General features: G+C 50.6%; 1 protein-coding gene and 1 non-coding gene across 3 annotated transcripts; both read left to right on the top strand.

The window, feature by feature from the left end:
- The first annotated feature begins 651 nt into the window (after positions 1-651).
- TCTE1 (t-complex-associated-testis-expressed 1) lies at positions 652-19,022 on the top strand. 2 transcript variants are annotated; one of them, XM_017547443.2, is made up of 5 exons: positions 652-759; positions 11,172-11,544; positions 12,552-13,120; positions 16,605-17,054; positions 18,798-19,022. In XM_017547443.2, exons 2-5 carry the CDS (start codon positions 11,265-11,267, stop codon positions 19,005-19,007), a joined length of 1,509 nt encoding a protein of 502 aa, XP_017402932.1. In that variant the 5' UTR covers positions 652-759; positions 11,172-11,264; the 3' UTR covers positions 19,008-19,022. The 2 variants fall into 2 exon arrangements, with proteins under 2 accessions (XP_017402932.1, XP_037601285.1); XM_037745357.1 differs by having other exon boundaries at positions 699-1,269.
- On the top strand, positions 5,057-5,164 carry LOC119473961. Its single transcript, XR_005203237.1, has one exon. It is a non-coding gene; the product is annotated as a small nucleolar RNA SNORD46 (small nucleolar RNA).
- Positions 19,023-19,425: the final 403 nt, after the last annotated feature.

Raw genomic sequence — 19,425 nt, 5'->3', positions numbered from 1 at the left:
GCTGCCTCTCCCTTCCTGAAAGCCAGTTTCTTTTTTTGACTAGCCATCTCTCTGAAGTCTGTCCCTCTTGCCCTCCAAGAGATCAGGGGCCCCCACCACATCCTGTCGCGCCAGGGCCGGAAGGGGGTTTGGCACAGGACATGGGCTGTGTGAAGGAGCACGGTGTTGGCCTTCCTGCGTCTAGTGCCAGACATCAGCTGGGAGAAAGGTGGAAGGTGCCCTCCTGCAGGGCCTAAGGTCACCAGGAGGTCTCAGGGGAGTTCCATTGACTTCTACAGGTGCCCGGGAGAAGGTCTGTCCGTCCACTCTCATCTTCCACAGACGCTTTTCCTGGACCAACTCCCCATCCCCAGCTCCCTATCCATTGCCACACAAAGGCTACCAAGAGAGCACAAGCACTCCAGGCCAGCAGCCCTGCCCGGGGTCTCCCACCTCCAGCCCCCTAGAAAGCCCACCCGTTCCTAGACACGTCCCACAGAAGAACAGGGCGTAGCGCAAGGCCACAGTCCCACGGCCCCCAAAGCGGCCGCTTCCACTAAACCTTCCCCAGGCAGGGCCTGGCCGCCCTGCGAGCGAATGAGCCGCGTGCCAGGTGCGCAGCGGCAGCCGAGGGAGCAGCAGCGCCCCCTCCTCTGAGGCGCGGCGCGCTCGCCCTCCCCGCCCGGCCCGCCCCTAGCGACGCGGGGCGTCCCCAACGACAGCGACCGGCACCGGCTCGCGGGACTTTGCGTGAGGCCAGCGCCCGAGCTCCCGGAGCGGGTGAGGCGACCTCCGGGAGTGGGGACACCCAGCCCTGGTCTCCCTTATCGGGTTTCCCTCAGGCCGGCAGGGCCTCGGAGCCCCTCCAACGTCCTCGGTCACACCGGCCCAAAGCCTGCAGGCGGCCATTGCCCGGGTTCCGTTTCCCGTGGGGGGAAGAGCCAGTCCATACCCACGGGAGACCCCACGCTCTCCACGCGAGGACGCCCCGCGCCTCCTCCCCACCACAGTCACTGTCTGCAAACCGTGTGGCCCGGGGCTGGGGATCCGAGTGAGGCAGGGGAAGGATCGTCGGAAGGAAGAGGGGGAAAGTGGGGCGTCGGTAGGGCGTGGTGGAGAGCTGTCCTAAGCCCTGGGGCCGCAAGCTTCCCCGAAAGGCGGTCCCGGTCCCCAGCACCCCAGGGCTGCAGTCCCTCCCGCGGGTCCAGGAGCTTCCGCATCTCCCTCCCTCCCACGGCACTGCCGGTTTCCCTGGGTTACCAAGGAGAAGCCAGCGCCTCTACACCCCAGGTAGGAGAGGGGAGGGACCCCGTGGCCTTTAGATCTGAGCTTCCCTGCCGGGGTGTCTGAGCTGAATGTAAGGAGGAGGGGTGGGGAGCAGAGAGGCTGGAGTCCCTTTTGAGACAGCAGACCTCAGTGGACAGGAGTTGGGAGGAGGTCAGCCCAGGGACCATGTCAGTGAACTGGTGGTTTCACCTAGCCCAAGTCCAAGCACTCGCTGAGGCTCTGTTGGAGAAACTTTTTTGCCCTTCCACAAATGGAATTCCCAACTTGGGAGTGACTTGTCCCGAAGTAAGACATGGTGGGCATGAAAGTGATGGAGGCGGGTGTAGACAAAAGCCCAGAGCCCTGAGGACAGAGGGGCTCTCCTGCGGGGATCTGGGGTGGGAGGAGCTGAGAAGGCAGAGAAGGCAGGCAGAGCAGTGGGTGCAGAGCCAGCTCCTGGGGAGGTATCCCAGGCACAGAGGCGCTGTCGTCCCAAAGAGGGCTGGGTGTCTCCACTTTTTGGCTAAGAGGAAGGGAGGAGGGGACAGTTGAGGACCAGGACTGTGATGCACAAGAAGGTGAGAACGCTCCCCTGCAGCATCTTCCTCGTGTTCCCATTAGGACAGAATAAGGAACTCCTGCCCAGAGTGCTGAGATTTATCTGGGGGCGGGGGAAGGATGGAGAAGGCCCAAGACTTCCTGTGGAGGGAATGCGCCGGGGCGGGGACCGCCACTCTGCAGCACTCTGTTGGGCTCCTTGGGCCCTTCAAAGCATGCAGGCAATGGTCCAGCCTTGCAGAAGACTCCTGTGCCCAGCAGTGAACTGGGCCAGGGAGCCTGGACTATTTAGGTCGGCACCAAGGGGGTAGCCCTGGGCTCCATGCTGGTGAACAAGAGATCTCATGAGCTGAAGAAAGTGAGAGACCCACTGGAAAGTCCTGTGAGTGACTGCGTTGGGAGCAATTTATAAGCAACCCCAGCATCTGTCTCATGGAAGTAGAAGAGAGCATTAGACAGACACAAACTAAAACCTCAGCTTCTCCATGTACTAGCTAGTGACATTTAGTAAGTTACTTAAGCTTTCTAAATTTCAGTTTCCTCATTTGTGAAATGGGGACAATAGTGTTAAATAATAATCCTCAATAATACATTTGAGAATTTGATAAAATTTTGTTAGTAAGGCATCTAGCACCTTCATTCTAACTTCTAACACGCATCTTGAGTGCTGGCTCACACACATTAGCTCCTTAATCCTCTGGGTACTCCTATGAAACCGGTACCATTAAGTGCTGTCCCCATGTTATAGATGAAGAAACTGAGGCAAGTGGGGACCTGCCCGAGGTTGCGCAGATAGTGTGGGGGCACAGTAGAGATTTGACTTGAGGCAGCACAAGTCCTGAGTACTTAGCCAGCTGCTGCCCTGCCTCCTGCTATGCACATGCTATTGAAGGCCTAGAGCTCTCAATAAAACATAGCTATATATAGCCAAGGGTATGGTTCCCGGAACACCTGTCCAACAGATTCAAGCCATCAGAAATGAGGACAACCCTGGCCAAACTGGAGCATCTTGTCACTTTCTATTACCCGTGCTTGGGCATGGAGAGAGCAGTCCTTCACACCCTTTGAGTTATGGCCTGGTGTGGATGTCTTTCCCTGTATGTGATTTCAGGACCCTGGACCCTGGTCCTGAGGATAGAGTAGGGGCCCAGGGGAGGAGGACTGGCCTTTCCCTAGGGACTGTGGTCCCAGGTTAGAGACACAGCCATGTGAAGCCAAACAGACTTGTGAGGCAGGCCCCAGAGAAGTGGAAGTCCGCATGTGTCCCACTCTCCCACTTCCCCCTCTGAGAGCACAGCACACCCTTGGATGGGGACACCAGATGGTGGCACAAGATGTACCTACTTCTGTTGGCACTGACCTCTCTGGAATGTCAGGATTCCTGCCCTGGAGGACTGGAATCTTAAACATGCTCCTAGTCTTCAAACTCTGGGATTCTCTGACTGACCCAACAGGCTTCCCAGGGAAAGAAAGCTCCAGAGAGGAAGGTGACCCTTCAGCCACCCCCAGGACTGCCCTCTGTGGGTGCCTGGGGACTATGTGCCCCCGGCCCCCAGCTATTGGGTATCCACCCATCCCTCCAGGCTCCCAGGGAAGATAGTGCCACCTACTAGCACCCTCAGCTGCAGGCTGGTGACTGCCAGGCCAGACTAAGGCCAACCTGTGAAGCAGGCAGAGCTCTCTCAGCCTCCTGTCTTCTTCTACTGCGCCCACGCCCCACCTCTCCTCTCCGTGGTTGTTCCCCTTGCCTCCTTTTTTTCCCCTCCCTCCCTCTCTCCCTCCCTGCCTCCCTTCCTTTCTTTTCTTTCTTTCCTTTTCGAAATGGAGTTTTGCTTTTCTTGCCCAGGTTGGAGTGCAGTGGCACAATCTCAGCTTACTGCAACCTCTGCCTCCCAGGTTCAAGCAATTCTCCTGCCTCAGCCTCCTGAGTAGCTGGGATTACAAGCACACCACCACGCCTGGCTAATTTTCTTATGTTTAGTAGAGACGAGGGTTTCACCATGTTGGTCAGGCTGGTCTCGAACTCGACCTCGGGTGATCCACCCACCTGGGCCTCCCAAAGTGCTGCAATTACAGGCATGAGCCACCACGCCTGGGCTACCTTGCCCCCTTTCTAACTTTGCTTTTTGTATCTGAAACCCATTCACACTAAGGTGTAGAATGTATATCTATATGATTCTAGAATATCTATATTATTCTAGAATATAGAATATTCTATATTATTATATCTATATAATATATATCTATGTTATTCTATTTTATATATTCTATATATATTCTATAGTATTATAGAATATATATAGAATAATATGTTCTATATGATTATATCTATGTAATATCTATATTATTCTAGAATATATATATCATTCTAGAATAATAATTCTACACCTTAGTGTAGAATGTATATCTATATTATTCCAGAATATATATATTATTCTAGAATATAGATATATATTCTACACCTTAGTGCAAATTACATATATAATACACATGATTATATTAGATATAATATGAGAATTATATATTATTAATATATAATTAATATTAAATCTAATATATAGTCATGTGTATTATATACGTAATTTCTGCACACAAACTGTCAGAAACAATATATTACAACTTCTACTTTTTTTTTTTTGAGGTGGAGTCTCAGTCTGTCACCCAGGCTGGAGTGCGGTGGCCCAATCTCGGCTCACTGCAACCACCGCCTCCAAGGTTCAAGTAATTCTCCTACCTCAGCCTCCCAAGTAGCTGGGATTATAGGTGTCCACCACAATGCCCAGCTAATTTTTGCATATTTAGTAGAGACGGGGTTTCACCATGTTGGTCCCGGTGGTCTCGAACTCCCGACCTCAGGTGATCCACCCACCCGGCCTCCCAAAATGCTGGGATTATAGGCGTGAGCCACTACGCCCAGTTTACAACTTCGACTTTTTTAAAAGTTTGCTACATTAGGTAAGGCACAGTGGCTCACGCCTATAATCCCAGCACTTTGAGAGGCTGACGCATGTGGATTGCCTGAGGTCAGGAGTTTGAGACCAGCCTGACCAACATGGAGAAACCTCGTCTCTACTAAAAACACAAAATTAGCTGGGTGTGGTGGCACATACCTGTAATCCCAGCTACTCTGGAGACTGAGGCAGGAGAATCACTTGAACCCGGGAGGCAGAGGTTGTGGTGAGCCGAGATCGTAGCATTGCATTCCAGCCTGGGCAACAGGAGCGAAACTCCGTATTTAAAAAAAAAAAAAAAAGTTTAGGGTGATGAAAAAGAATCCTTAGACATGGTTGTGGCTATCTTGGTCACTTGTGTGCCACTTGCCAATGCTAGGACATGTCATAAAAAAAAAAATTTGCTGCATTAGTGTCAATATGCATTTTATGATTTACTATGCTTTTGTTTGATCTAAAATGATGAGATGTATTTTTAAAAAGCAGTTCAAGGTTAGCATGGATATAGGCACACAAGTATTGATACCAAATTTTGTTTCATTTAGGGAGAAAATGCATTTATATAACAGGGATGAAAACTGTACGTTAGGGCCCTGAAATTCCCATAGTGGAGTGCCAAAGGCCTGGAAGCTCTCTCAGCCCAGGGAGACCCTCCCCACTTCCTAAGGAGCAAGAATATGGTTTCTTCTTTCCTAGTGGAGGTCAGGAAAAGCGAGGGGAGGGAGACATAGTGAGTGACTGTGGAAAGGTAGCGTATTGTGGCTAGAGGTTAGGAGACCTGCCCTCAGATGTTGGCCCCAGCTCCCACAGGTGTTTTAGGGCCAGTCATTTCCTGTTTCCTTGTTTCTTCGTCTGTAAATGGGGATAAGGAAACCTATCCTAGCTCCTTTATACAGCGCTTGAAGAGTCACATGAGAAGACTTTTTTTTTTTTAGAGACAGCATCTCACTATGTTGGTCAGGTTGGTCTTGTACTCTTGACCTCAAGCTTCCCGTCTTGGCCTCCCAAAGTATCAGGATTACAGGCATGATCCACCACACCTAGCCTCTTTTTTTTTTTTTTTTTTTTTTTTTTTTGAGAGGATAGTTCTGAAAGGACCTTGTAACTGCTAAATGCTGGACAGTTGTAAGGTGCTGATACCGTCCCATCCCTGGAGAGATGGGATGTGAGACTAGAGGCTCAGCGTGGCCAGGAGAGGAAGAGGCCACAGGAGTGATATCAGGTCCTGTGAGTAATAACCTGGGGGCCTTTGGTCCTTCTCAGCTATCCCATTGAACTATTTCATCTACTGGTTTAGGATTTTCCCCATAATTCCACTCACCAAACTGTGAGCATTTTGGTCAAAATGGGGCAGGACCTTTTGGTCAAAAGGGGTAGAAACCCGACTCAGCATTGGCAAAAGGACTGCCAACTTAGCTCTCAGAGCTGAAGGCACTGCCAAGGAGCCAGGCAGCTTTGGGAGCCTCCAGACTAGGTATGGGGACCGAAGATACCCGGATGCTGGCTCTGTCTATCTTTTGTTTCTGCTGGTCTCCCCCAGGCTTCATTCCCTCCTGCCGCAAGCAGACCTTGGACATGTGGAGAGAAATGACTTCCAGCAGCAGGAGATCCAGATCCTTCAAGGACATATGTCCTTCTGTCTCCCTCCACTTGGACAAATCTCAAGAAGGACTCCAATTGGCTTATATCAGATACCCACCCCCAAACCAGTTGCCCTTACCGATAGGATACTCCTTTTGGTCAGAATCTGTTATCAGAAGCCAGTGGAGTAGCCCCAAACACCAGCTATCTCGCCTAAAGCAGACCTGGCACTGGGTTAGGAATTGGAGACAAAAATGAGGAGGAGACAGCCCCTACCCTCGAGCAGTTCATGGTCTAGTGTGGATGTGGGAAAGGGTGGCAGCCAGGTCATTGGAGTGATGCAGGTACTGGAGAGATGGGGTCTGACAACAGGAGGGGTTGTTTTGGGGGATCAGGGACAAAGAAGCACCTGGCTTTCAGAGGGGAAGTGGTGCTTGAGCTCAGACTCAGAAGACCAGTGATTGTCCCTTTCCCTGGCTGAGACGGTGGGAAAGGCATTCCAGGCAGAGGGAACAACTTGAGCAAGGGTTGGGCAGCATGAGTTGGGCTGCAGTGTCCCAGATTCAAAGAGGAGCTTATTTCCAACAAAGTGTCCAGCTATGGAGAGACTTAAGTGTCAAGCTGAGGAAGGTGGTTTTACCCAGTGAGCAGTGGTGAGCCACTAGAGGGCTTACATAGAGCCTCCCATGGCATCTGTGTGAAGGCTAGATGTGAGAGGACCAGACTGGATGCCAAAAACTACGGGCCCCACAGCTGAAGCTGTGATCCGAACAGACACTGAGACCCTGAGCTAAGACAGCAGCAGAAAAGGAGAGGCTGCCTGGGTGGGAGGCAGAACTGAATCAGTAACTAGATGGCAGGGTGGGGCGGGAGGGCTGAAGAAGAGCGAGGTGACTCCCTGCCTGCTGGTGCCGGCATCTGGATGGATTGAGTTTGAGGGACTGAGGCGGATCCCAGTGGACTTGTCTGGAATGCAGATGCAGGGGGGTCTGGTATTACTCACACCACCACCCAGCCTCACCATCCTGGCAGGCAGTGCCCTCTGCTTCTCCTGGGACGCCACAGCTGGGAAACCCCACCTGGAAGAGGTGAAAGCTAGAACCCATCAGCAGGAAAAAGTGGGTGACCATGGCGGAATCCTGAGGGGTCTTGGCACGTGAGGGCTGGGCAAAGGGAGAGAAGTCTATAGTGAAGACTCTTGGAAAAAGAATGGTCAGAAAGTAGGAGGAGAGCCAAGAGAGTGGCATGCCAAAGGGTGACCCCCAAGGGCAGGGGTCAGAAAATGGCCTGCGGAGGGAGGGGCCACACTCCATATCCTCCTCAGAACAGTAATAGCAGGGCAGCAAGGAGTTGGTTTTGCTCGTTATCCTTTTAAATATACTTTGTTTTCTATTTTGTTCATTTTAAAAATAGATTTTTAAAAGCATTTAGAACTAAAATCCTCCTTAGGATTCTTAGAAGAATCTTCTGTGTCTGATAATAATTTGCCTGCCAAAATATTTTTGTAATATCCATTTAAAAAAAAAATCCAGAGATAATTAACTAAAAATTATCAACTCTGATCTTATGCAGTTAATTTTTTCAATGTTTGCCTTAAAATGACATCAGGCCTCATGGTATGGATGTTCCTGTAAACCCTGAAGGTGGTGGGGGCTCATTTTTATACCAGCCATGCACACGGCAGCCACATGATATGGAGCAAGGCCCTGCCCCTTCCTTCTGAGGAGCTGCTTCAGGGCCCTGGAACACACCCCAATGGGTCCTGCTGTGTCATGCCCAGAGGCGGGCTGCAGGCACGAAACAGCAGCAAGAGCAATTAGGACCAGATCCTAAGGAAGAACTGCCAGGTCCTGAGGGTGAGGCACGAGGCCGTGGAACTAGAGTCACCTCATTGCAGAGGCATCCCGCCTGGCCCATGTGGGGTTTCCTAGACGTGACTTCCCAGGAGAAGGAGGAGAAGGGACTGACTGCCACGATGGTGAGGCTGGAAGGTGCCATGAGGAATGACTAAAAAGCCAACTCCAGGGCAATGCACAACAGCAACCTGGGGCTCCTCCTGCTAAGCCCGGTCTGCGCCCTGGGTGTGGCCCATGGGTGTCCAGGGATATATCTAGGACCACAGGAAACTATAGAATGTTTTAGGGCAAAACCAGGGAGGAGTTGGGCTGGACTGTTGCCTCTGACCTTCCTCCATTGCCTCTGTCCTGATGTCCTTGCAGCCCCCAACACCACTACTATCACCTTGCCCTTCACATCACTCCTGGAAATAGGGAAGGGCCTCAGACACTTTGCATTCACCCAAAGATAGCATCTCAGGTCAGCACTCAAGAAGCAGGTCTCCAGGATGTGACCCGCCGGCCTCAGGCCCCTGCCGCTGCATTCTCCACACACCCTCCCCTCCTGTATTCTTTTTTTTTTTTTTTTGGGGGGACGGAGTTTCGCTCTTGTTACCCAGGCTGGAGTGCAATGGCGCGATCTCCGCCTCCCGGGTTCAGGCAATTCTCCTGCCTCAGCCTCCTGAGTAGCTGGGATTACAGGCATGCACCACCATGCCCAGCTAATTTTTTGTATTTTTAGTAGAGACGGGGTTTCACCATATTGACCAGGATGGTCTCGATCTCTTGACCTCGTGATCCACCGGCCTCGGCCTCCCAAAGTGCTGGGATTACAGGCGTGAGCCACCGCGCCCGGCCTCCCTCCTGTATTCTTTACAGTCATCATTATTAACTGACCATTATCTCAGGGGAATCTCCACTATAGCCCATGTAGGAAGATATTATTATCCAGTTTCACAAATAAAGAAACTGAAGCTCAGATAGGTTAAGTAACTTGGCCAAGGTCACAAAGCACATAATCGGCAACGCCAGAAATGCACAGTCAGCCAGCACCACTAAGCAGCAACCCCCTCCAACCCTACTCTCTGAAAGCCATTAGTTAAAAAGCACGATCTGGTTATTCCACAATTCTGGACACAATCTGTGTGAGAATTTGCATTTGATTTGCATAAGGATGTCACAATACCTAGATATCTTTCCTGCACTATCCCTCTCCCTGCCTCCCGCCTCTCAACCAGGCTTTTCCTCCTTGAGATGCCTGGCAGGCTGGGGAGCACCATCTGGTCCCTTCCTCTGCCAAGGACGCCTTTGCTGGTTCAGAGCGTTCCCTCCCACCGGCCACTACCCAGTGCACTGAGTCAGGGTGCACATCTGAGGGGAACTGCCTGGAGGAGGAGCCAAGTGCCAGCAGCCCCATTTCCTCCTGCAGATCTCAGGGCAGGAGTGCAAGGGTGCAGGAATGGGCAAACGCAGGGAAGGTCCCTGGACCAAGCTACATCCTCTGTCTTCAGCCCCAGATTTAGCTGCCTTCTTGCCTCCCACGCCTGCCCGCTGCTGTCTGGAATGCTGGGAGGCTGGGAGAACTAGAGGAAGACTGGATGGGGAGATGGAAGGGAGGGGACCTGGAGCTTGAGCTCTCAGTGGGAAGGAGGAGAGGAGGGTGCTGGCACCCTGGGCAGGGCATGGGTCTCTTCCCCCTCTCCTTTCTCTCTCAACCTGCACTCTCCAAAACGGTAGCCACAAGCTCAATTTGCCTACTGAGCCATCAGACTTTGAAGATCTCATATGAAAACATGTAGTATATAAAATGTCTTATTAATAATTTATATTGATTATATGTTTAAATGATAACACTTTGTACATACTGGGCTAAATATAAAATTAATTTCACCTGTTTCTCTCTCCGTGTGTGTGTGTGTGTGTGTGTGACAGAATCTTGCTGTATCACCCAGGCTGGGGCCTGATGCACTCCAAAGTCGGCTCACTGCAACCTCTGCCTCCCAAGTTTAAGCAATTCTCATGCCTCAGTCTACTGAGTAGCTGGGACTACAGGCACCTGCCACCATGCCCTGCTCATTTGTGCATTTTTAGCAGAGATGGAATTTCATCATGTTGGCCAGGCTGGTCTCAAACACCTGAACTCAAGTGATCCGCCTACCTTGGCCTCCCAAAGTGCTGGGATTATAGGCGTGAGCCACCATGCCCAGCATTGTTTCTCTTTACTTTTTAAAATGTGAGCACTGAAGAAATTAAAATAGCATATGTGACTTGCATTTTGGCTTGCATTATATTTCTGTTGGCCAGAGCTGTCCTCAGCCCCATCCTACGGATCAGGCAGTTGCTGTTCTAGAAAATACTTAGTGCAGGGACCTGTTTTGAGCTGAATGGATCTTTATTATACCTCTGTCTTTTGGCAATATGCACCCCTCACCCTCAGAGGGGTAGTCCAATGTAGGGTTCAGAGCATGAATTTGATAGACTGAATTTAAACCCACCTTTGATATTTCCAAGCTGTGTGACATTGAGCAAGTCAATTAGCCTCTGTGCTTCAGTTTCCCAGCAGAAAAATGGGAATAATACAAGCAGCTATCTGAAAAAGGCTTTTGTGAGGACACAGGAATTAATAGGCATAAAGAACTAAAGAGATTGTCTGGCACAGAGCAATTACTGTAATTGCTGTAGAGCTATTATCTAAAATTTTGGGCTGCTCCTTGCTACAATTCCATGTGTCGGATAATATATTATGCCCTTTGGATGCATTATTTTATCCACTCCTCCAAATAATCCTACTGGAACTGACCTTCGTTTCTCAGAGGCAGCATCTGAGATTCGGAGAGATTCAGTAACTTTCCCAAGGCCACACAGATAACCAATGGATGTGTACCTGGGTGCGCTTCACTCCAGGGACTGATCCTTAAGCACTATTCTGCACTACCTCTCTTAGTAAATGCCCACCAAGACCCTCCAAAGTAACACCTCCACCCTCTTCCTTTTGCTCCAGATCCCTTCCTGTATCAAGGGTCTGCCAGTCTGAGAAGCTTCTTGTCATAAGGGCATCCAGGGGCCACCTGCCCCTACGTTGCCAGCCCCCAGCATGCAGGATACTGTAACAACATCAGCGTTGTTGGACCCCAGCCACTCCTCAGTCTCCACCCAGGACAAGTCCTCCACTGGAGGGCACACTTCAAGCACAGGCCCACAGCCCTCAAAGCCTTCTTCAATCACACCAGTGCCTGCAAAGTCCAGGAACCCAAATTCTGGGGCCAATTTCCGTCGGATGCGCCGGATCATTGCTGAGGATCCTGAGTGGTCACTGGCCATTGTGCCCCTCCTCACAGAGCTCTGCATTCAGCACATCATCAAGAACTTCCACAGTGAGTCTGTCCCTGATTTGGTTGGAAAGAAGGCCAGGAGTGGGGCAAGGTGGGTAGGGACTGTCTGGAGCCAAGACTGCAGAAGCTGGGTCCCAGGGCAGCCCCTGCTTTCCCACATGGCATCCTCATACCCCCTCAACACTTCCCTTCCACCCCAGGGCCAAGACAGCTTCTCCTGCTGTTCCCACTGACAGGTCCCACCAGACTCCCACCCACACTGCACCCTCCATGCCTCTGCCCTCTCCTTGCCTTTTCCACTCTCTCCAGCAAAACCCAGTCTGAGCCATGTCTACTTCCTTCTCCAGAAAGCCCTCCCAAGTGAATCGCCCCCCCACTGATGGAATCTTCCGTGCCATGTAAAGGCTTTTGGTTTGTTCTATATTTCGTGCTCTGTAATATAGATCCTTTCCAAAGATGGGTTGCCAGTCTCTCCTACCAGATGGGGAGCTCTCTGAGGACAGGGCCATCATTTCATCTACAGTAACTATCATCACCCAGTCTCATTCATTTTGTCTATTGTCAGCCTCCCCTCACTAGAATTTAAACTCCAAAAGGGATGAGCCCTGTTTTGCTTGCTTTTATATCTCCAGCATGTGGGACATAGTAGTCTCTCATAGTGATACCTTCAGTGTCTAGCACATAGTAGGTACTCAAAAAATTTCTTGTTTTGAAATGGATGAATCAAATCAGATTGGAAGCCTCTGACCTCAGGGATTGTATCCCCCATCAGACCAGATGATAATTGAGAGTTGAACCTGAGAGTCTGCCTCAGTCCGGGAGCTCCCTGAGAACAGATGCTGAGATGTCCACCTTCATGTAGGGAACATCCCAAAGCTAAAGGCTGGGTCTCCCCGTCCAATAGACCCTCCCTGAGAACAGAGGCTGTCTATCCCCCAGGGAAGGGTCTTTCCTTTGCCCAGTGCCCTGAGGCAGGCCTAGCCTGAGGCATCATGGTGAGGTGTCCCCCAACACTGTGACCCCCTGCTTTCCTTACTCTGTTCCCATAGGAAACCCTATCCTGAAGCAGCTGCTCCCGGAACACCAGCAGAAGGTCCTGAACCACCTGTCCCCTGACCTACCACTGGCTGTGACCGCTAACCTGATAGACGATGAGAACTACTGGCTCCGCTGCTGCATGCAGCGCTGGCCTGTGTGCCACGTGGCCGAGCATGGCGGCAGCTGGAAACGCATGTTCTTCGAGAGGCACCTGGAGAACCTGCTAAAGCACTTTATCCCAGGCACCACGGACCCCGCAGTGATCCTCGACCTGCTGCCGCTCTGCAGGAATTACGTGCGCAGGGTCCACGTCGATCAGTTCCTTCCGCCGGTGCGGCTCCCGGCCCAGCCCCAGACCGGGGACCAGTCGGACTCTGGCAGCGAGGGAGAAATGGAGGAGCCCGCCGTGGACCACTACCAACTGGGCGATCTGGTAGCTGGCCTGAGCCACCTGGAGGAGCTGGACCTGGTGTACGGTGTCAAGGACTGCGGCATGAACTTCGAGTGGAATCTCTTCCTCTTCACCTACCGCGACTGCCACTCCTTGGCAGCCACCATCAAGGCGTGCCACACCCTCAAGGTACTGTCTGCCCCCAGCCTTCCCCCCACCCCTTTCAGCATCTCTCAGATTCCCTCTCCCCATCTCTCAGATTCCCTCTCCCTATCTCTCAGATTCCCTCTCCCCTCATCTTCCTCCTCCATTATTACTGTTTTCCCATTTCCTTCTCTTTCACTGGCCAAGTGTTTTTTAATGCTCCCTGCGCCAAGCTACACGGTTCTGGGTGTGCAGAAATGAACAAGGCGCTGCCCTCCCAGTTCACCAGTTTGTTTCATTGAGCAAACATCTGCTCTCCAGGCCCTGTCCTAGGTGCTGAAAATACAACGATGAGCAAGATCGTTTGCTCCCTCTGTAGCTAACAGTCTGCTGGGATAAAGGCACTAATCAACAATCACATAAACATAAAATTGAAACTAGAATAGGGTTGCCATATTTAGCAAAGAGAAATACAGGACATCCAGTTAAATGTGAATTTCAGGTCCAGGCATAGTGGCTCACTCTGTGGTCTCCCAGCAACTGAGGAGGCTGAGGTGGGAGAATCCCTTGAGCCTAGGAGTTCAAGTCTGCAGTGAGCTTCGATCACTCCATGGCACTCCAGCCTGGGTTACAAATGAGACCCTGTCTCCAAAAAATTTTTGAATTTCAGATAAACAAAAAATAATTTTTAGTAAAAGTATGTCCTGAATATTCCATGGGGCATTCTTATTTATCTGAAATTTATATTTAACTGGGAATCATGTATTTTTTTCTGGTACCCCTGAATTGGGATGAATGCTATAAAGAAGAGATACTTTTTTGTTTTTTTTTTCTTTTGAGACGTAGTCTCGCACTGTTGCCCAGACTGTAGTGCAATGGCACTATCTTAGCTCACTGCAAGCTCTGCCTCATTCAAACTATTCTTCTGCCTCAGCCTCCTGAGTTGCTGGGATTACAGGCACCCGCCACCACACCCAACTAATTTTTGTATTTTTAGTAGAAACGGGGTTTCACCGTGTTGGCCAGGCTGGTCTCCAACTCCTGACCTTATGGTCTGCCTGCTTCAGCCTCCCAAAAGTGCTGAGATTACAGGTGTGAGCCACCGCGCCTGGCCAGAAGAGATACTCTTATGAGAGACTATAAAGGAGCATTTGACCTTGCAAGGGAAGTGGTCCCTGAACAAATGTCACTTACATAGAGATTAGAAGGAGGAATAGGAGTTATAGTCTAAGAGGGAGGAATACTCCAGGCAGAGGGAGCAGTGCCTAAGGCTCTATGGGCAGAGTGAACATGGCCAGCTCTAGGGACTGAAAGAGAAGACTGTGTGGCTGGAGCAGAGTGTGAGGGAGCAGGGTGGGATGAAAACAGAGAGGCAATCGGTGATCAGCCTTGCTGGGTGAAGGAGGCCTTGTTCAAGAGGCTGAAATTATCCTTAGGAGCTCTGGGACACCACCCGAGGGTTTTAGGCAAAAAAAAAGTAGGTACCATTGCTGGATTTCACATGTGAAAAGGTCACTCCGTCTATGAGGGAGAATGGCCTGGGCAGGGCAGCAGTGGACATGCAGATCACCTAGGAGATCATTGCCAGATGGCCAAATCCAGGTGAGAGTGAGGGTCATTTCAGTGAGGGCGGTGTCTGTGGAGACTCAGAGGAGTGGAGAGAGTCAAGACATATTTAGGCAGACGTATATCTGCCATGCACCTGACCACGCTGGCATGGGGAGGATCTGGAGGAAAAGGAAGGAGAAGGATGTGAGGTGCAAGACATCTGGCTTATGAGGCTGGCTGGCTGGAGGGGCCATTTGCAGAAACCAGGAATGTGGGAAGAGAATCAGTGTTGAGGGGGAAGAGTGTGTGTTTCAGTTTGAGTCATCTCAAAGAAAGGGCCATTGCATTAGTTGGATAGAGGGTCCAAGGCTCAGACAAGAGGTCTGAATTGAATGTGGAAATGTGTGCTGGCTTCATGAAGGTGGCAGTTGCAGCCCTGGATTTGGATGGAGTCTCATAGGGGAGAGCCAAAAGTGAGACAAGAAGAGGCCTGACATGTGGTCTTAGTGGAAAAAGAAGAGCTTGCCAGGAAGCCAGAGGGAGGAGGAAATGGGGGACATGGCATTGTGTCACAGAGCAAGGGAGGAATACGTTTCAAGTAGAGGGAGTGAGCAATGGGGTGGAATGGAGCTCAGGACTGGATTTAGTGAACATGGAGGTCACTGAGGAGGAGCTATTTTAGTGGAGCGGCGGGAGCAGAGGCCAGATAGCAGTGGTTTCTGGGGAGAGTGGGAAGTGAGGAAGGGGTGGTTGTGATCAGCTTTTTCAAGAACTTGGCTGTGAAGGGGGAAAGGTGCAGCCATTAACAGATGAGAACTTTGGGTTCCTTCAGAATAACTCACATATATTTAAAACTGATGTAAAGCTGCATCCAGTTGCAAGAAACTGGATGAATGCAGAAGAGAGGCACGGGTTCATAGACCAGTGGGTCAGTGCTTTGGTATCAGGAAAATTACAGGTTCCCATTCAGTGGCTGGGAAGGCAAGAGGAGAGTTCACCTGCTGAAAGAGGGGGCTCAGCAGGGAGGCTCCTGAATTCTGAGGAGGCTGCAAAAAGCTAAAATAGTTGTTGTAGATTATAAGGGAGTATTTTGGCCAGAGAAATATAGTTAGATTGGCGTGCAGCATTACAGGCCCATCAGTGCTTCCAGTGATAGCCACCAGCCCCAGCAGCTGATGTTTTCTATTTTGTCAGTTGCTTGTACACAGGCATGCAGAAAATAGAGAGTGGGGCTGATCCAGGGTTAGGGCTTTGCCAGATAGATGCCATGAAAACAGACACAAAAGACTAGGCTGGCTAAGAGGGGTATAAAAAAGGAGTGAACTGGGGGTAAGGAGGAGGGGCCAGACACTCAAAGATTTCCAGGGAGAGAGAGAAGCCAGGACAAGTCAGTGGGAAGGTGAGGGAGAGAGACTCCCATGGACAATATTCATATGGCCAGCCCCATCCCCTTTCCTGCATTCCTTTATCCAATCCTTTTTCTGCTTCTCCCCTCCCTACTTTTTTCTGGTTCTTACTTTGGCAACCTCCTTCAGAGAGGTCCTCTCCTTACCCTGGTGGGTCTTGGCTGGCAAAGGAGGATGCAGTGAGGGGCCGAGGCCTCAAGCAGGCCTGTATTCCAAACCTGTCTCCACCACTTCAGTCATTGTATTATCTGGGAAAATAATGTAAGCCTCCATTTTCTATCTGTAAAATGGAGAGAACTTTCTCTTCTTCATTGAGATGCTAGAAGGTTAGAGATAATGGTTATGAAAGATCCAAGTAGCATACTCAGCATGTAGTAACTGCTCAATAAACAGTGGTCTTTCCTCCCTGCTACCTGCCACCAATTCTACACTACTCTGCCACGCCGATAGGCCTGGCCCCCTCCAACACTCAGCCAGGTGACCAACACTAGGTGAGCAGAGCTTGCCAAATATCTGGGTGGGTGGGCTGATTATCCCTGGCTGGCAGGTGCTGTAGACCCTCTGTCTGCCCACAGATCTTCAAGCTGACCCAAAGCAAAGTGGACGATGAGAAGGCACGCATCATAATTCGAAGCCTTCTGGACCACCCAGTCCTTGAGGAGCTGGACCTGTCACACAACCTCATCGGGGACCGCGGTGCACGAGGTGCCGCCAAGCTGCTGAACCACAGCCGCCTGCGTGTGCTCAACCTGGCCAACAACCAGGTGCGTGGGCCAGGTGCCCAGTCCCTGGCTCATGCTCTAGCACACAACACCAACCTCGTTTCCCTCAACCTACGCCTCAACTGCATCGAGGATGAGGGTGGCCAGGCTCTTGCCCATGCCTTGCAGACCAACAAGTGCCTCACCACGCTGCACCTCGGTGGCAATGAGCTGTCTGAGCCCACTGCCACCCTCCTGTCCCAGGTGCTCGCCATCAACACCACACTCACCAGCATCAACCTGTCCTGCAACCACATCGGGCTGGTGAGTGAGCTATTCTGGGCCTGTGAGGGTAGGTGTGGGATCCAGCTGCCAGGGGTAAGTGTGGGATAATTGTGAAGATCACAGACTACATGCTACAGACTGCATCAAGTATGCACGCATACTATGTATCTCAATGTTTATTATTTTTCCCTTAATCTTTATGGTTACCTAAGTAACCTAACCCTAAGCATATTTAACCCTAATTAAGTTTAAGTATATAACTAAGTATATTTAACCCCACTTTCTAGATGGAAAACCGAGCCTCAGAGAGGATAGTGAATTGCCCAAGGGCATCAAGTCAGTAGAAAGTGGCAAGGCTGTGATTCAAACCCAAGATTGATTGGTAGCCTGAGTCCTTTCTAATTGACTATGTCTCTCAAATTTTCTTAACCAAGTCTGAGAGTAAGAAATGCAATTGATTGGGTGCAGTGGCTTAGGCCTGTAATCCCAGCACTTTGGGAGGCCGAGGTGGGTGGATCACCTGAGGCCAGGAGTTTGAGACCAGCCTGGCCAACATGGCGAATCCCCTTCTCTATTAAAAATACAAAAATCAGCCGAGTGTGGTGGCATGAGCCTGTAACCCCAGCTACTTGGGAGGCTGAGGCAAGAGAATCACTTGAACCCAGGAGGCGGAGGTTGCAGTGAGCCAAGATCACACCACTGCACTCCAGCCTGGGCGACAGTGCAAGACTCTGTCTCAAAAGAAAAGTAAAAAGAAAGAAAGAAAGAAGAAAGAAAGAAAGAAATGCAATTTACAGGGACACAGACATAAATACTGAAATTTATTCTTTATGATATATACTGATATTTTCCTTTACATTCTACTCTATTTTATTTTTTAAAATGCTTCTATGACCCATTGAATTGACTTTGCAACACACTGCTGAGTCACAATCTTAGAAAGGTAGCATTCTTCCTCCCAACATGAAATTCTTTCACAATGGGGCTGGCCCACCCAACCCAGCAGGGGCTGGAGCTGTGATGACCGTTGAGTGGGGCCCTCCATTAGGTCACTGAATGCTCTACTAAACGTCCCCATGAGGACAGCCTTGCTCACCTACACAGGCACATACATCCACACATGTGCGCACGCACGCACGCACACACACACACACACGGTTTCTTGAGGGGGTGCTGTTGACTACAAGTAATAAAAAGCTTAACTAGAAATGGATTAAGCAAGGGGAACATTCAGTGTCTCCCACAACCAGAATTAAGGGGTTCTAGGGTTGGTAAACCCCTGGGTTCAGTGTCATCCTCTGGTCTGCCCACCCCAGCCTTGTGCCCAAGACCTTCTCTAATGCTTCTTTCATTCTCAAGATGGCTGCCTCTGACATCTCATAGGAGACATGCCCAGAGGCAGAAAAAGGGTGAACACCTGCTCTCTTTTGTTCTCTTTTCGGAGTGAGGAGAACCTTCACAGAAGCCACCCCCTCTCAGCTTCCCCCTCACATCTCATTAGATTTGCCCCACATGCCCATGGCTGAACCAAAGGAATGGAATTATCATCATTGCTGGAGATTCATGTTTTTCAAACTAGTAGGGTTGAGAAATCAATTTAGTGGGTCTTGGCTACCATTTTTCAAATGGAAAAGAATAGATTATGTCAACATGTGTCACAAATAGGTTAAGTATTGTTTTGTGAAACTTTTGTTTTAGTCACATCTACATGAAAATGCATAGCATATGCGTGAGATCCTGAGTAGTGATGTAAACGCCCCTTCTTTGGCCGCCTTCTCCCAGGATGGTGGGAAGCAGCTCCTGGAAGGCATGTCAGACAACAAGACCCTTCTGGAGTTTGACTTGCGCCTGTCAGATGTGGCCCAGGAGAGCGAGTACCTCATTGGCCAGGCCCTCTATGCCAATCGAGAAGCAGCCCGCCAGCGGGCCTTGAATCCCAGCCACTTCATGTCAACCATCACTGCCAGTGGCCCTGAGAACTCTGTGGGATAAAATGACCTGACTTGGGTCATGGCCCCAGCCCCATCCCTCATTTCATACCCCTACTGTGCCTGCTAGAGAGGCACTCGTTCAGAGGGAGTGGAGAGGGGGACCGTGAATATCCTTGGAGTGATCAAGGGTTGTATGGAGACGTGAGGCAGGGAAGGGAGCCTGGGACGGGGGTAAAAGGGGTATTCAGTAGGGACCCAGCCCCTGTGTCCAGGGAGAGGATGTTACTGGACCCCCACACATGATCAACTTCTTCCAGGTATAGGGAAGTCAGAGAGGTGTCTGAGGGACTATGCCTGCCGGATTCTCCCACAGGGGCTGCCTGCCTCCCTGACTCCCCTCTCCACCATTTTCTTCTCTACCAAACAAATGGTCTTCAAACACACACACACACACAAACACACACACACACACACACACA

The sequence above is a fragment of the Cebus imitator genome, unplaced genomic scaffold (genome assembly GCF_001604975.1).
Source record: "Cebus imitator isolate Cc_AM_T3 unplaced genomic scaffold, Cebus_imitator-1.0 Scaffold197, whole genome shotgun sequence".
Taxonomy (NCBI): domain Eukaryota; kingdom Metazoa; phylum Chordata; class Mammalia; order Primates; family Cebidae; genus Cebus; species Cebus imitator.
The sequence above is the reverse complement of the archived record's forward strand: the minus strand, read 5'-3'. Positions and strand labels throughout refer to the sequence as shown.

Excerpts from the sequence above, each read along its gene's own strand:
- TCTE1 (XM_017547443.2), top strand. The coding sequence starts at position 11,265 with ATGCAGGATACTGTAACAACATCAGCGTTGTTGGACCCCAGCCACTCC. Across the intron at positions 13,121-16,604 it reads AGGCGTGCCACACCCTCAAG|ATCTTCAAGCTGACCCAAAG; the intron begins GTACTGTCTGCC and ends GTCTGCCCACAG. Across the intron at positions 17,055-18,797 it reads CCTGCAACCACATCGGGCTG|GATGGTGGGAAGCAGCTCCT; the intron begins GTGAGTGAGCTA and ends GCCTTCTCCCAG.